The sequence below is a fragment of the Dipodomys merriami genome, unplaced genomic scaffold (assembly GCF_024711535.1).
Source record: "Dipodomys merriami isolate MVZ:Mamm:240054 unplaced genomic scaffold, mDipMer1.0.p SCAF_28, whole genome shotgun sequence".
Taxonomy (NCBI): domain Eukaryota; kingdom Metazoa; phylum Chordata; class Mammalia; order Rodentia; family Heteromyidae; genus Dipodomys; species Dipodomys merriami.
Genome location: NW_027204270.1, coordinates 17635384 through 17653387, shown reverse-complemented (window position 1 = coordinate 17653387; position 18004 = coordinate 17635384). Strand labels below are relative to the sequence as shown.

The window sequence follows — 18004 nt, the reverse complement described above, 5'->3', positions numbered from 1 at the left end:
CAAGTCACTACCCCTTTCTGAGCCTCGGTTTTCTCTGTGGGAAAATGTCATTTTGTTTTGCCAGGTGGGTTGGTGAGGCTCGATCAAATGCCCCCCCCCCCCCACCTCGCCACCCTGTAGTCTGAACACAGAACCGTCTCCTCCCACGGTGACAGTCGGTGGGCTCTTGGCTCCCTCCGGGCTGCTGCGGCCTCCTACAATGGCTGGGACAAGGTCATCCCTGGGCCCGGCTCCAAGGGTTGAAGAAGAAATAACAAATGAACAGGGCTCTCCGGAGCCTCGGTCTTTGGATTAAAACACCCCCCAGGTGGGCAGCCATGAGGCGTCAGTGGGGGACTGTGTGAAAGGCCCACACAGCCTGCGTGTCGGGCGCTCCATACTTGGCACCCATGGAGTCTGTAGTAATGGCTCCTTGTCTGTGGAAAACACCTTCATCTCACTCACCAGACCCGAGCACGAGCCCTGTCTGGACCGAGAGACGTGTGGGGTGCGGTGGGCAATCGCCCCGTTCCTGGGGGGCCGGCCATGTGTTTCAGACACCTGCCAGCACCGTGCTAGGCACAGCCTGGCGTGCTGGGAGAAGGGGCAGGGACGGCGCAGCCTGGCAGCCTCTCTCAGGAGCCGGGGTTTCCGGGCGTGGGCTCGGGGCTGTGGTCACTCAGGTCGACAGCAGAGGCCACTCTGAAAGGCAGGCCTGGAGCTGACCCCGACTATGAATCAGGGAAGGAGTTGTGCACTCTTCTGTGAAGTCTTTTCCCTGAGGCAGGGGCTCAGAATGGCTGGAACAAGACTCTGAAAAACCAGGTGTGAATGGGAGAAGAAAAGAAGGAGGAAAGAGGAACAGAAGGACAGCACGAATACAGTACAGAGGAATAGAACGGCAGTACTTGTCCATTCAGACAACTTAAACTGGTCAATGACAAGACCAGGCACTGGTGTCCCTCCCTACGGGGGCTTTGCCTGCCTGACTCACCAGGCTCAAGGTCACTTGAAAGGCAATGTGGGCAGGGGTGTCACATCCCATCTCCTAGCAGAAGAGAGAATTCAGTCTTTGAAAGTATGAGACTTGGGGATGTTTGTCACAAGAGCATAAGCTATCTCCACTGACTGATACACTGGGCCATGTGTGAGTATTTCATCCCAAAGCAGCCCTGACCAGGCACAGCTGTCCACCCCTGTCCAGGATGAATGCTCTCTGAGACCCCAGTGGATGCTTGAAAACCCACATCACTTAGAACCTCCCAAGACCATTTTCTTATTTGTCCTCCCCCACAGAGCTTGGCCACCCCAGCACGAGGGCTTTCTTAAGTCAAAAATGTTGACAGCCGGCGCCGGTGGCTCACGCCTGTATCCTAGCTACTCAGGAGGCTGAGATCTGAGGATTGCAGTTCAAAGCCAGCCCGGGCAGGTAAGTTCGTGAGACTCTAATCTCCAATACATCACTAGAAAACCAGAAGTGGTGCTGTGGCTCAAGCGGTAGAGTGCTCGCCTGGAGCTGAAGAGCACAGGGACAGCACCCCAAGCCCAGAGTTCAAGCCCCACGACCGACAAAAAAGAAAAAAAAATGTCAGTTGCTGGTGGTTCACGCCTGTCATTCTCCTAGCTACTTAGGAGGCTCTGAGGATCGAGGCTCAAAGGCAGACGGAGCAGAAAAATGCACAAGACCCTTAGCGCCAATTAACAGGCAAAAACAAAACCAAAAACTGAAGTGGAGGTATGGTTCAAGAGGTAGAAGTCCATCTTGAGAAAGAAAGAAAAAAAAGCCAAGTAGAAGCACAGGGAAGTCAGTTCAGTTCAAGACCCAGTAGCAGAGAGAGAGAGAGATGGGGAGGGGAGGAGGAGGAGGAGGAGGAGGAAGAGGAGGAAGAAGAAGAGGAGGGAAAAGAGGAGAGGGAAGGAGGGAAGGAGAGAAGGGAAGGAGGGAGGGAGGGAAGGAGGCGCAGGCTGGAACAGAAGGAGAGCCTTGGAACTCTATCTTACAGATGAGGTTAGCCAAGTGCTGACAGCTTAAAGAACCGTGTCCAAAGCAGTTGTAAGCTAGCGACGTTGGGACGTGAGCCAAACCTGTGGCTGGGTGGGGCAGGCTCACGTTCCCACTTCACAGACCGGGAAGCTGAGGCTCCAAGCGGAAAAACCGCCGGCCAAAGCAAGCCACGGAGTACTGGCCCTTTGTGTCTTCTCCTCCCCCTCCCCCCCTCCTCTCCCCCCCCCCCCCCGCCCCTTCCCCAGAACATGAGTCCGGCCCCTGGGTGGCGGCAGGAGGCCCTCCCCCTGCCCAGCGGGGCTCAGGAACCCCCTCGGAGAGCTCCAAGCGTAGGAGCCCTGCCCGCTGCATCTGCCCAGGCGCTGCTCCAAGCTCTTCGCCACTTGTCGCTATCTCCCGCTTCTGGGCGGGAGGCTCTGGTTGGCATTAGCACCCCGCGCCCCGCAGTGGTCCCAGGCAGGCCCTGGGCTCCATCCAAAAAGTGTCAGACTCCGCCAGGCCGTCCTGACGACTTATCTAACGTGGAACATCAAATGGTTTGATCTGCCAATTAGGCGCCCCCGGAGCTGCTAACTGGAAGCAGATGGCTCTGTCCATCACGGGCTGGGAAATGTGTGCTCCCCACGTCCCCGCCGCACGGGGCCCGCCCCGGGCACCCCGAGACCAGCCTCCTCCTGGGATGGCAGGCTCAGCCTTGTCCCCTGCACTGGAGGACTGCCAGGGGGGGTATGTAGGCCTCAGTGGCTCAACCCAGGGACCCCCAACTCCCCCTGGGTCACAAGCTCTGCTAACCGCCCCCCTGGGGTCTCCCTGCGTTCACAAACCGGGTTGTTCCTGCCACTGAGCTTACATCCAGGCCTGCAGAGGCGCAGGGTTCGGGGGAGGGGGACACAAACCACCTGAGGGTGTCCTTTTGCCCCTTTGGTGGCCAAACCCACCCAACGTCTTCAGAGGCTGCTCCCCCACCGAAGCCAGGGCTCCCCCTCCTCCTCCTCCTCTCACCTGCAAAGCTGAGGTCCCCAGGTCCCAGGCCCTGAGGCAGAGTCCTGGCCTAACTCAACGTCCACTCAGTCCCCCTGATACACACACCTTGAGCCCCCCCAAATCCACATCCTTATACTCATGCCAGGTGGCCTGCCCCTCACCCCCGCTGGGTGGCCGAACCCAGAGAAGGGGCAGAGCAATGGCCACTGGCTGATTCACGGGGTGCACCGGGGTGGATGAATGATTGGAGGCCTGGATGGGGGAATACCAGCCCCCGATGCCCAGACCTGAGCCCCGCCCCGTGGGGTCTTCCCGTTCCCACCCCACAGCCCATTCCTGCGTGCGTCCTTCTCTAGAAAGCGCCTGCGCTGGGCCCGGGGCCCCCCTCGCTGCATGGCCATCTTCATGGAGCAGGTGGACAGAAGCCCCCCCCCATATTGTTTCCCATCTCCAGAGAGAGGGAAACAAGGCAATCCACGCATGGCACATTGCCTGGGATCCGTGTGAGGCAGAAAAGGAAAATGAGGGACGAAGCCTCAAGAAGATCCCGGAAGAGCACTTTAATCAGAGGGAGCTGTCTGTGCAAAGGTCCTGAGACAGACACATGGCTTCCCCACCCCTGCGTCCTCCCGCCAGCTCCCTGAAGCGTGGGTCCCCCGGGCTGGGAGATGTCCTCCCACTGCGTACTGCAGCTTCCAGGCCGGCCACTGGGCTTATTCCACAGAGCGGTGATTTCTGTGTAGGCTGGGGGTGGGACTCACATCAGTCAGGTGACCTGGACGGGAGAACCCCCAGACCTGTTGCCTCCCTTCTGTCCACACGGGGTAAGGAGGGGTCACAGCAGTGGTGGTACCTGGCATGGCCGGTCCCCTGCTGCCCTCGTCCTGAGCCATGGGGCGGTGTGGGGCCTGCCCACAGGAGACGGGTCTTGTGATCATCTTGGGTCTCTGAATTCCCCAGGCACTGATTTGAAAGAACGGGCTGGGGAGGGGGGAGGCGGGGGGGGGGGGGACAGCACAGAGCATCCACGGACTCTGGGCCGTTGCATTGGCATTGGTAGGAAAACTGCTCTGCACACCAGGTTCTAACGTGGCTCAGGGAGAGGAGCTGGCCCACCCGTCGGGATGGAAAAGCAGCCTAAAAGTAGGAAGTCCAGCCCCCAAGGAGCAGGTACTGTAGGCCAAGACCCCACGGGCCCCCCACACCCTGAGAGTGACGGGTACACTGAGGCCCGGGCAGCAGCAGGCCTGTCCGCTCAGGGCCACTCGGCTTGTGGTAAGCCACCCTGCCAGGGGCCGTCCAGGCTGCTCCTGTCACACCGTGGACACTCTGACCCGTTGCCCGCCTGCCGGAAGGGTGCCCGCGCGTCCCTGTGGCAGTGCCGGCTCCCTGGTGAGCTGTGAGGGGCCCCACTGGGCGTCTGGGCACAGGGAGCTCAGGGCCACCCCTTCCCCGGAGGAAGCCGCTCCTCCCGGCACCCTGACTGAGCTCCCGAGACCTGAGCACCCAAGGCCAAAGCCAGAGCATGCCAGGGTGGGGGCGGCCTGGAAGGAGGCCCTGTTTCCTAGAGATTGGTGCCATGGGGTATGGCGTAGAATCCAGACATGAAAAACAAAAGGAGGCCCCGTACCATGGCTCACGCCTGTCATCCTAGCTACTCAGGAAGCTGAGATCTGAGGATCGTGGTTCAAAGCCAGCCCTGGCAGGAAAGGCTGTGAGACTCTTATCTCCAAGGAACCACCAGCAAACCAGAAGTGGCGCTGTGGCTCAAAGCGACAGAGCGCCTAGCCTTGAATGGAAAAAGCTCAGGGACAGCGCGCAGGCCCCAAGTTCAAGCCCCACAACCTACCCAAGATACAAAACCAAAACCAAGAGGGAAGGAGGCTTTCCTTACAGGCTCCCTCGTGGTTGGGGCCGTGTGTACCCGCAGGGATCACTGTAAGAGAGTCTCACACGCCCAGCAGACAGCCAGGCCACACTGCCTGGAAGGAGCAGAGCCGGGGCTGAAGCCAAGGTCCCCCTGAATCCTCATGTCCTTTCTCTGAAAGCATCCCTTCCCAAGATCCCAGAAGCCGCCTCTGTCTGAGCTACTCAGAATCAGAAGCAGTGAGGTGAGGAGCAGCAGACAGCTCAGGAGAAGCCCACAGCCCCGCCCCCATTCCCCTCTGCCTTGACCATGAGACCTGCCTGAGCCTGCAGGCGCCCAGCATGGCCACCAGATGGCGACTGCAGGCTACTAAATCAGACTTTATCCTGGAGACCACTAGGTACCCGTGGGTGGATTTTTTTTTTCTGGCAATTGAAAGGGCTCAAGGGAGAGAATCAATGTGTGTGTGTGTGTGTGTGTGTGTGTGTGTGTGTGTGTGTGTGTGTGTGTGTGTGTGTGTGTGTGTGTGTGTGTGTGTGTGTGCGCGCGTGTGCATGCGTGCGTGCAAGCTTGCCCATCCTGGTGTTTGCACTCAGGGCCTGGATGCTGTTTCTTAGGCTTTTTTAACTGGGACTCTTAGATCTCAATCTCCTGAGTAGCTAACATTACAGGTGTGAGCCACGGGCACCCAGGGGATATTTTAAACACAAAGTGGGTAAAATGGCTAGGCTGCAGAGAATCTCGGATGAGAGAGCAAGGTTGGGGTGGGAAGGCGGGATGGGAGGGGAATGGGGGGGGACCGCTGGCATTCCTGGGCCCCACCCCCACCCCCCAGGCCTGGGACCCCAGGGCCCGCAGGCGGGGCTAGTCCATCCTCATGGTGTAGTCCTGGATCATGCTGTTGAAGTAGGCGGGTGTGTTGCGTTCTGGGTAGAAGAGGATCAGGTAGCATTTGGGGCCGAAGTACCCCAGGCTGATGGCCAGGAAGTTGAGTACGGTCACCAGGAGGTCCAGGATGGTGACCAGCACCCCGTTGTGGACAGCCATGAAGGTGCAGAGCGAGACGGAGGTGGTGAAGGAGAAGGCCATGCAGAAGGTGATGAACTTGGCTTCGTTGTAGCTCATGGGCAGCCCCTTGCCCATGTAGGCGAAGCTGAAGCCCGCCACAGAGAGAAGCACATCCATGCTGGTGTTCAACAGAAGGCCCAGGCGGTAGTTGGGGTGACAGGAGACGATGGTGACGCTGGGGTCGTCGGGATCGGTGTGGCTCGTGGGGTCGACGGTGGGGGCTGCCAGCATATTGCCCGCCACCAGGGCCGCCTTGATGGCCGTCATGAATGCCACAGACACATAGGCCCCGTGGCAGCGGACCCAGAGGCCGTAGGCCCGAGGGAGGCGGCTGGCCATCTGGAAGATACAGACGATCTGGAAGGAGCGCACGGCGACGCAGGAGATGCAGACGGTGAAGCAGAGGGTGAAGAAGGCCTGGCGCCAGAGGCACGTGAAGACGGTGGGCGGCCCCACGTACACGGGCACCATGCCAAAGGCCAGCAGCAGCGGCGCCAGCATCACGAAGCACATGGGGCCCCCTGCCGAGCGCACCATGGGCGTCCGGAAGTGCCTCCAGAACACCACCAGGATGGCCAGCGTGCTGAAGAAGCCCAGGGCGGCCAGCACCGCCACGATGATGGTGGATGCCTCGTGCCACTGCAGGAAAGCCAGCCGCCGCCTGAAGCAGGAGGCGGTGTTCCCGTGAGACCACATGGTGCTCGGGCAGGGCTGGCAGTCAAATTCATCTGCAAAAGACCACACAGAACTCCCGTCGGCGCTGCCCCATCTCATGGAGGACACACGCAGCTAGGTGAACTCATCGGCCCAAGTCCCAACACCAGTGGGATACAGAGCGGGACTGGAACCCAGATCTCTGAAGATTACCATTTGTCATTCCTTCCTCTCTGGGAAGAGACATTCAACCACTCCCTCAGGAGTCCATTTAATGAGCAACGCTCTGAGCACGGGCTCTCACGGCAAAGGTGGAAGGTGATGGAGAAATGGTTGAAACCCTGGCCCCCGACCAGCTAGGGAAGAACAAACCTTCTATAATCCTGCCCAGCCCCAACCTCACGCTCAGGGCTCTGCCAGGCACAAGGCCGGGGCTCTCATCAGCAGATGAAACCATGCACTTAACCACTCAGCTCTGAACTGCACTGAGCACCAGCCTGGAGGTGATGCTGTCCCTGCCTTCCTGGCGTGTGTGTTGTTGGGGACAGATGGTGTTTCTCCCATTAAGGAGACATTGCATGCACACACACGCGCATGCATGCACGCACGCTGGTGTGATGATCAGCCATTCTGTGCTCCAACTGCACGGGGCACTTGGGTAGGCAGATCCAGGCCTGTCCCTGTCCCTGTCCCTCAGAGCTGGGATTGCTGCTTGCCTGTGTCAGCCAGTGGACAGACATTCATTCTGTGACCTGGCACACAGGCCCAGGCTGTATGTGTGGGGGGAGGACCAGGGAAGGTCCTGTAGCAAGGGTCTGAGGTCCCTCCTTCCTCTGGCCCCCAACCAGCCAGGGGCTTTTACTCCACACCAGCTACCGGGCAGCTACAGGACTTCCCCGACACTGACAGTCCCTCGGAGAGACCCCAGAGACCCTGCCAAAGGGAGGAGACTCCGGGAGAGCCCAGGGCGGGTGGGCACAGTGCACCTGCAGGCTCAGGGGGAGGAGAAAGGAATGGGCGAAGCAGGAGACAGGATGGGGGGAAGGGAATGGTGAGGAGGGGTGGAGGGAATGAGGCCCGAGGTTGGCAGTGTGGGGCAGAGCACACGGGTGGGGCATGGCAGGGGGTGGGAGGTGGCAGGGTTGAACATAGGTGTGGTCACGGCCTGGGAGGGCAGGAGTAGGGATGGGTGTGGCTGGGGCGGGGCCTGGGCGGGGGTGTGGCCTGGGCGGGGCAGGGGCGGGGCCAGGAGCCATACCTGCTGTTTGGTTGTAAAAGGTGCCCGGCGGGCAGTCGTGGCACTCGAAGCAGCAGGGGTGGAGGCCTATGGCCTTCTTCTTCTGCCCAGGCAGGCAGCTTTTGGAACACATAGACACGGGGACCTGGCGGGAGGGGAGGAAGACAAGAGACTCTGAGCCCCATGCCCCGTCTCCGGGGAGCCCTGCCTGCTGGCCCCAGCAGACTGCTGTAGGAAGTTTCGCCAGCACCTCCATTTTCCTCTGGCGAAAGCACCCGGATATTAAGGGAGGAACTGCCCAAAGCTGTGAGAGGACAAACTGAGAGGATCACATGACCAACCTGTACCTCCAGGGCCTAACCCATGCGGAAAAGGGGGGTGGGGCAGCTCTTCCCCCTAGGCTGGATAGGGGACTGCAGCCTTAGCCAAGGGCCTGGCGCACAGACACAGGTCCAGTAAAGAACTATGTGGCACAGGCTCTGAACCCCTTGATCTCCCCCCACCCAGAGCCGCTAAAGCCTGAACTCCACAGTTTCCAAGGACCCAGGCTCTCCACCCCAAACGGAGACAGCCCAGCAGCTGTTGCTGGTGAGTCTCTGGGTGCGCCCTGGGGAGAAGGGTCCCACCCTCTGCCCTGCCCCTGGGAGCTGACACTATTGTCGCCTGTGTGCCAGGAGACGTTGCCGATGGGCACCAGCTGCCGCTGCCTGGGAGAGTACAAGGCCACGCTCTTGAAAGGATTCTGGCTCAGGTCCCATTGCCACTGGATGATGTCCAGGTACAGGGGCATGTCGCCTTGCTGGTCGAAGAAGATCTGGCTGTTCAGGAGGGTGAAGTTGACATCCCACAACTCTCTGAGGAGCTGGAGAGGAGAGGGGGGTCAAAGGGAAGGAAGCAGGCTGGCATCAGAGGTAGGGCCAGACCTGGACGGACGGCCACCACCCCACTAGCCTTGGTCTCCACACCTGCAAAAGGAGGACTTCCTAGTCCTGGGAAAACAGCCCAGTTCAGAGCCCCGTGGCTCAGAGCGCTGGCTCAGGGGCCCAGCCTCAGCTCTGCTGTGTGCCTTGGATCTATTTCTCACCCTCTCTGTACCTACCTGTTCCTTCTTCTGTCTTCTGGGCTCCAGAGCCGTACATGGGTTGAAATATTTTAGGAGTTGAGAACAACACCTGAGAAGTGCACTCCTGGCTCCTGAGTAGCTGGCACTCGCTCTGTTCCCCGGATATCAGCTGGGTCTCCCCACAGGACCCAGAGCTCACAGGTGCCCCGGAAAGCCAGCTGGGATGCTTGGCTCTCTGACTCTTTTCTGTCTCCCTACAGTTTCTTGTCTTTCTCCATTACCATTGCCACTGCTCAAAAAGAAAACCAGTGCTAACTAGGACACATACTGGCCTGGGCATCCGAATTCCAGGCCCAGCTGTGCCCTCCATTGACCATGTGACTGGGACAGTCACTGAAGCTACCTGGGCTGATGGGTCAAAAGGCTCCATTCTGCAAGCCCGTAGTCACTCGGCCATCTTAACTCTCCCTCCACACGCAGGAGAACCCGCTGGACTTTGCTTTGGGGACCCAGAGCTCATCGTGCTGCAGGGACTGAGAGAGACAGGTGTCCAGAGAGTTGGGACCTGCTCAGAGGGTGAGCAGAGCTCCACTCCAGAGGTCCCTGGACCTCACACAGGGTGCCGGGCCTGAGGGCACTGGTCCCAGAAACAAGAGGAGGGGATGCCATGCAGGTGGTCAGCCTGAAGATGGACAGCAGACTGGAGGCCCCTGGGCAGCATGCCCCACACAGACCAATGTACAGTGACCAGTGACCTGGCCAAATGCAGCAGAGCAACCTGGGACTCTGCTCCCAGGGGTCCAAAAGCACAGTCCCTGGGGTTCTTCTGCACATGTGGGGACTCGGGACCCCATTTCCCCTCCTTACCAAGCCCCATCCTCAGAGCTGTGAACATCCACCACCCAGCTCACCTCTCCAGCCTCCTTCTCCCCTCTCCTAAGGTAAGCGCTTGTCAGAAACAGGGAAGTCAGGCACCGGTGGTTCATGCCTGTCATCCTCTCTACTCAGGAGGCTGTGATCCGAGGATCATGGTTTGAACCCAGCCGAGACAGGAGAAAGTCCACGAGACTCTTATCTCCAGGGAACCACCAGAAAGCCGGAAGGGGAGCTGGAGCTCAAAAGATGGGACATCAGCTTTGGGCAAAATACCCCAGACCCTGAGTTCAAGCACATGCGTGTGCACGCGTGGACACACACATGCACACATACGCGTGCGCACACACACATGCACACGCACACGCATGCACACATGCACACATACACACGCACGCGCACAGGTGCGCGCACACGCACACACACACGCACACACACGCGCACACACACAGAGTGTGGACCCCAGGAAGGAGTTGCGGTTCTGGAGGTGGAGGCCCGGGCCTCCCTGCATCCAGGCCCCGCCCCGCTCCTGAGCCAGGGGGCGGGGCAGAGCAGGCCCCTGCGGTCTCCGTGGCAACGGCGACGCCCGGCCGCCCCGCGCAGGCGCACAGCCCTCACCTGCCAGGGGCGCACGGGCCCCGGGGCGCACGCGGTCCCGTTGCAGCCCAGCAGCCGGTGCAGGGCGTGGGCCACGGCGTAGACGGCGGCGTACACGCTGAACACCACGCGCTCCCCGGAGAGCGTGAGGAGGTCTCCGTAGGAGGCGGTCTTCCAGGGGCAGGTGTCGCACTCCTGGTTGCAGGTGCCCCGGCGGCGGGGGTCCGGCGGGGACGGCGGGGACGGCGGGGGCCCGGGCCGCCCCGCGCGCCCCGCGCGGAACTCGCTGAAGCCCGGCACCGGCACGCCGCGGATGGTGACGCCCAGGAAGGTGCCGCAGCGGCGCAGCCCGTCCAGGCCGTGCAGCTCCGGGTCGATGGCCCAGGACTCGGAGGCGATCCACACGGCCCCGGTGAGGCGGGCGCGCAGCACGGCCCGGAAGAAGTCGTGCAGGGCCACCTCGGGCGAGAAGACCACCACCACGCGCGCCGTGGACCGCCGCAGCTTGTCCAGGACGGCGTCCAGCCGCGGCGCGCGCGCGGGCGCGGGCAGCACCTCCTGGAAGGCCACGCAGATGTCGCCGCCGCGGGACAGCCGCTGGGTCAGCAGCTGGCTGTTCTCGCGCCCGTAGTCGTCGTTGCTCGTCAGCACCACGATCCAGTTCCAGCGGAAGTGGAGCATCAGCTGCACCATGGCCTCGATGTGGTGCGTGGCGCTGGGGACCGAGCGCAGCGAGGCCGGGTAGCGCGCCTTGTCCCGCAGCTCCTCCGTGATGGCGCTGTAGCTGACCTGCAGGGGAGGGGCTGCTGAGGGCCGCGGCCCAGGGGCAGGGGAGGGGCAGGGGAGGAGGGGGAAGGGAGGGGGAGGAGCAGGGGAGGGACTGGGGAGGGGGCAGAGGAGGGACAGAGACAGGAGAGGGAAGGGGAAGGGGAGGGTCAGGGGTAAGGAAGGGGGAGGGCAGGGGAAGAGGAGGGACAGGGACAGGAGAGGGAAGGGGAGGGTCAAGGGGAGGGAAAGGGGAGGGATGGGATGCTACCTACTGTGTGTGGGAGGGGGGCGGGGATACCTAGGGGACGTGGAGAGTCGAACCCAGGCTATGGGAACACATCCCCACCCTCCTTGTAGCAACTTCCTATGTACTGTCCAGCCAAGAGTTTAGCTTAGTCTTTCTTGCCTTGCCTGCCTGCCTTGCCTTCCTGTCTTCCCTCCTGTCTTCCTTCCTTCCTTCCTTCCTTCCTTCCTTCCTTCCTTCCTTCCTTCCTTCCTTCCTTCCCTCTCCCTTCCTTCCTTTTTTATGCCACAACTAGGGCTTTCATTCAGAGCCTTGAGCTCTTTCTTAGCTTTTTTTGCTCCAAGCCTGGCACTCTACCACTTGAGCCATAGCTCTACTTCCAGGTTTTTTTGATGGTTAGTTGGCAGTAAGTCTCACAGACTTTCCACCCAAGCTGACGTTGAACCTCAGTCCTCAGATCGCAGCCTCCCGAGGAGCTAGTATTACAGGCATGAGCCACCACTGGCACACCTTCCATGTCTTACTTATTGAGCACCTACTAGATGTCTCTGAACATGGTGGCTTTTCCCCCTCCCCACATCCTCATTTGAAGCCGCCTCATCTCTTCCTTCAGCCTCCCAGGCTCCACTCTCTTCCCCACGCTCTGGTTGTTCTACCTCTTCAGATGGAAGACCCCAGGACATTGTACCCCAGCCTTGCTTCTCTTCCCTCAACCCTCCTTCCTTTGGCCATGCCAAATTCCTACTTTAAGTAGCATTTCTGGCCAGCAAACCCTTGTTCAGCCCTAGCCCAGATCTCTCTCCTAAACTTCAGACTGCCTGCCTCACATCTCCAAATCCACTCCCACTGTCACTGAACCTATTCTCCCCCTCACCTGACCGTCTGATTGATAGTCAATCCAGTCTTCCTGTTCCTCAGGCCCAAACGCTTGACTATCACATCACCCCTGCCAAATTCCCTCATCCTCAGGTGGATTGGTCTTCAGCCTGTGCCCCTCTGGACCAACCACCTCCTCACCCTACCCTAGCCCAGCCACCACTACCCCTGGCCTGGCAGGCGACCCTGTCCTCCACCTCCCCGACCCCATAGTCATAGGTGGCTGCCAACCTGATGCTGGGTATCCACATTCCTGTCTGCTTCCACAACTCCTCTAAGCAGAATTTACCAACAATGAAAAAATCCTTCGGTGGCCCCCAGGGGGCTCCACCGTGCGCCCAGAGACCTTACTCTCCAATTTCCTCTCCTCCTGCCCCCCCCATCCCACCCCACCCCCACCAGGTCCCACCCACTAGTCCTAAGTACATCTGGTGCTTTGCACTTGTCGTACACTTCTTTTTGTCAGGTCCCCTCCTAGATGCCCACACAGCTCCCTTACTCCCTCACCCTCTTTTCAGTCTTTGTCCAGTTGCCAGAAAGCCCACCTAACTAGCCCATGAACAGTCACAATCTCCTGCCCCAACATGCCTGACCCCCTGCCCCACTCCACTTTGCCCTCGAAGCCATTGACTTCTAACGTACCATTATTTATTTGCATTCAATGTCTGTCTCTCCCTACACTGGTTCCCAGTTGTATCCCCCGTACCTACAATACTTCCTGGCACAACACGAGAGATGCTTAAGACATTTCATTACTTGCATGAAAGGATGAATCCAGCCCCTTGGCTAGATGTTTCACATAAAAATATTAAGTCAGGTGCAGGGCACTGGTGGCTCACGCCTATAATCCTAGCTACTCAGGAGGCTGAGATCTGAGGATCATGGATCAAAGCCAGCCCAGGCAGGAAACTCTGTGAGACTCTTATTTGCAACAAACCACCAGAAAACCAGAAGTGGTGCTGTGGCTCAATTGGTAGAGCACTCGCCTTGAACTGAAGAGCTGAGGGACAGCGCCCAAGCCAGAGTTCAAGCCCCACGACTGGCAAAAAAAAAAAAAAAAAAAAAAATCAGGTACTGGTGGTTCATACCTGTAATCCTAGCTACTCATGTGGCTGGGATCTAAGGAAAAATCTGTGAAACTTTTTTTTTTCTGGTCCAGTCATAGGGCCTGAACTCTGGGTCTGGGCACTGTCCCTCAGCTCTTCAGCTCAGGGTTAGCACTCTACCACTTTGAGCCACAGCGCCACTTCCGGCTTTTTTCTTTTTGCTTATGTGGTGCTGAGGAATTGAACCCAGGGCCTCAGGCATGCAAGGCAAGCGCTCTACCACTGAGCCCCCTTCCCAGCCCCTGAAACTCTTATCTCTAATTGACAACTAAAAAAACCAAAAGTAAAGCGGTGGCTCAAGTGGGAGAAGGCCAATGTGAACAAAAAAAGCTAAGGAACAGCATCCTGCCCTGAGTTTAAACCCCATTACTAGCAAACATATACTTAGAAAAAGAAAATTGTAACACATACTGAGCACCTACTGTCAGTCTCCACACTGAATACTTCAGCAACAAGTTCAGTTATTGTAGCAGCCTACTGTGTGCCGGGTCTTAATATGCTGGCTTCTCTTTAAATGAATACACTCCATGGGACTAGGCCCGTTCAGTCACGATGATGATCATAATTACAACCACAATAGCCATGCTACCAGAATATTCTTTGAGGACATCCTATGAGGCAGACCTGGGCAGGACAACTGAACACAGGAACACGGGGCCTTTCCTAGTTACCATTCACATGCAGAATGCTACATCATGGACCACCTACTGTGTGCTGGAAACTCATCCATCTGCAGACAGTCTGGGATGGATTCCCTCATCATCCTGCTTTTGGGTGGGGAAACTGAGGCTCAGAAGCGTTAAGAGACTTGTCAGAGGCTTCACAGTGGCTGAGAGGCATAAAATATCCCGAGTCCCTGCGTGTCCCTCCCAGCACCCTCATGGTTGGGGGGGGGGCGGTGCTCAGAGTCCCCTGGAGAACAGCCTGCCTCATGCCCTGCCCCTTCCTCCGGGACCCGGTGTCTCACATGGGGAAGGAGAAGCATGGAGAGGAAGTTAGCCACTGTCTTGGCAGCCTCAGAGTTGTCGGGGCCGATGATGGCCACCACGCGTGGGACGTAGCGGTCATAGTTCCTGAGGATGGGCAGGAAGTAGTCCTCCTGGGCCAGCAGGTAGAGCACAGGCTGGATGTTGTTGAACATGTAGCAGATGTCCACGATCTCGTAGCCCAGCCGCACACCGGGCAGCAGGCTGCTGCGGTTGTTGATCTCCTCCACCGCAAAGCGCATGGCCTGCATGAGGTTGTAGCCCAGCACCTTCATAGTAAACCTGGATGAGCCAAAGCCAGGACCGGGGCAGGGCCACAATGAGGACCAGTGGGGAGGGGAGAGCCCACGGCCCTCCTTCCTGACACAGGAAGGCCATCAAGAAGATTCTAGCACCGTCACCAGATTCTTTCACTACACCACACCTCTAGGCTCACTGTTTATGTGACCACATTGACACTGAGGTCACTACATCCTGTGATCTCTAATGCTGTCTGCCCGTGACCACTACCACCCACAGTGACCTCCATTATCCACCACACATGTCTGCCCATGACAACCACCATCCATAATGGCCTCCATCATCCACCACACTGATGGCTGCCCATGACCACCACCACCCACAGTGACCTCCATCATCCACCACACTGATGGCTGCCCATGACCACTACCACTCACAATGACCTCTATCATCTACCACACTGATGTCTGCCCATGAGTACCACCAGCCACAATGACCTCCCTCATCCACCACACTGATGTCTGCCCATGACCACCACTACTCACAATGACCTCCATCATCCATCACACTGATGTCTGCCCATCACCACCCACAGTGACCTCCATCATCCGTCACACTGATGGCTGCCCATGAGTACCACCACCCACAATGACCTCTATCATCTACCACACTGATGTCCGCCCATCACCACCCACAGTGACCTCCATTATCCGTCATACTGATGTCTGCTCATCACAACCACCATTCACAATGGCCTCCATCATCCACCACACTGATGTCTACCCATGACTACCACCACCCACAGTGACCTCCATCATCCACTACACTGATGTCTGCCCATGACCATCACCACCCACAGTGACCTCCATCATCCACACTGATGTCTGCCCATGACCATCACTACCCACAGTGACCTCCATCATCCACCACACTGATGTCTGCCCATGAGTACCACTACCCACAATGACCTCCATTATCCACCACACTGATGTCTGCCCATCACCACCCATAGTGACCTCCATCATTCACCACACTGATGTCAGCCCGTCACCACCACCACCCACAGTGATCTCCATCATCCATCACACTGATGTCTGCTCATCACCACCACCACCCACAGTGACCTCCATCATCCATCACACTGTCTGCTCATCACCACCAGCACTCACAATGGCCTCCATCATCCACCACACTGATGTCTGCCCATGACTACCACCACCCACAATGACCTCTATCATCTACCACACTGATGTCTACTCAGCATCACCACCACTCACAATGACCTCCCTCATCCACCACACTGATGTCTGCCCATCACCACCACCACCCACAGTGACCTCCATCATCCACCACACTGATGTCTGCCCATGACCATCACTACCCACAGTGACCTCCATCATCCACCACACTGATATCTGCCCATGACCATCACCACCCACAGTGACCTCCATCATCCACCACACTGATGTCTGCCCATCACCACCCACAGTGACCTCCATCATCCACCACACTGATGTCTGCCCATGACCATCACCACCCACAGTGACCTCCCTCATCCACCACACTGATGTCTGCCCATCACCACCACCACCCACAGTGACCTCCATCATCCACCACACTGATGTCTGCCCATGACCATCACTACCCACAGTGACCTCCATCATCCACCACACTGATGTCTGCCCATCACCACCCACAGTGACCTCCATCATCCACCACACTGATGTCTGCCCATGACCACCACCCCCCACAGTGACCTCCATCATCCACCACACTGATGTCTGCCCATGACCACCACCCCCCACAGTGACCTCCATCACCACTGTTCTCCCCACTACCATCATCAGCTGTTAGTCCTAACACCAACATCGCCCTTGTCACCACAACCACCTTCACTACTATCTTCCCTATCACCAATATCACTACCACCGCCATCACCACTACATCTATCACCATCACCACCATTATCATCACTATTACCATCAACACCCCCTTGCCACCATTACCACTAACACTAAATCACTAAAAACCATCCACCACCGTTACCAACATCATTATCACCATCACCAGCATACTTTTAGCCATTTTATTATCACCATTATTACTGACATCAAGACTATCTACATTGCTATTTCTGCCACAGCAGGACCATCATCATCACGGACATCAGAAAAGCCAACACCAGGCCTGGCGCCATTACTGGCACCGCCACCCACACCATAGTCAACCCTTAGTCAGCTTTTACTCTCACTTTCCTGCCCCTCCCCGCCCCCAGTGCTCTACCTCCTCTGAATAAGGTCACTATTTGCTAATCCCAGGCTGGCTCTGGGGGACTCAGTCTTCACAATTGCAAGAAGATGGGCCACTCCATCTCCAAGTGATACTGAGGGAGGGGTGGGAAAGGGAGTCCCTATAATCCCAGAATCGCCCCCTACCCACCCAACCAAGTCCTTGGAGAATGCAGAGCTCCCCTCCAGAACCTGCTTCAGAGAACCACATCCGGCCTTCCCAAAGGCTCGGCCTAGAGCCTCGACTGGCCTTGACAAGGGCTCACTGGGAGTCCCCCAGTTCCTGGAAGGGATGCGGGGGGGGGTCGATGGTCTCTAAGACCCCTCTCTCCTGGGAGATGTGGTACCAGGCTGGCCCAGGTCTTGGCGTTGTGGAACACCACCGCTAAGGATTTCAACACCCTTGACTCCTTGAGAACCCCTGGGGGCCAGCAGGCTGGTCCAGGATTAGGGGAGGGATGAGGGGTGAAGCGCATGCATCCTGGGCCTGGCCTCCTGGGGACCACCACACGGGCTGCAGCGCCCCTCCCATGCCCACACACAGACTCACTTCCTGCAGGTGGGCACCTGCAGGTTGTCAACATGGGAAGTGCTCTTCATGTTGGCGTGGAGGGTGAAGAGTCCACCCAGGAGGAAGTCCCCGGCCAGGTAGAAGTCCGAGTTCTCCATCGGCTCCCCCAGGACCCACAGCAGGAAGAGCAGCAGACACAGCCTCCTTACTTGGGGCCGCATGGCTGTGCACTGGCAGCATCAGGAGAGCCTGGGCTCACCGCAGAGCTCCACACCAGGCCATTTGCACAGACATTTACATAGTGACAACCCTGCCACTGGCCGCGGGGCACCCAGGACAGGTGAGGAGCTTTGAGGGCTCGGGGGGCAGGAAAGGAGGCCGGAACCAGGATGATTCATTGTGAGGGCCCAGTGGGGCCTGGGGAGAGCGCGATTCAGTGATGAGGCCATGCCCAGCCTCTGCACGGAGCCAGGAACGGGCTCCACCGCCCTGGCGTTTAGGCGTTTAACATTGCAGAAGTGAGCCACACAGGTCTTGCCAGGGGTCAAAGTAAGGTGGTAGAAGACCCCAGACTATAGAGCCTGACCAAGCTGGCCCCTGGTACAGGGTAATGGCCCACAGGGCATTCATTAAGCAAAAGCCACCATCACCCAGACTC

General features: G+C 58.3%; 1 protein-coding gene across 1 annotated transcript; it reads right to left on the bottom strand.

The window, feature by feature from the left end:
- Positions 1-5699: 5699 nt before the first annotated feature.
- On the bottom strand, positions 5700-17567 carry Tas1r2 (taste 1 receptor member 2). Its single transcript, XM_070037011.1, has 6 exons — positions 17386-17567; positions 14289-14589; positions 10349-11116; positions 8447-8656; positions 7816-7939; positions 5700-6631 (listed from the first exon to the last, which is right to left on the bottom strand). Exons 1-6 carry the CDS (start codon positions 17565-17567, stop codon positions 5700-5702), a joined length of 2517 nt encoding a protein of 838 aa, XP_069893112.1.
- Between the last annotated feature and the right edge of the window lie 437 nt (positions 17568-18004).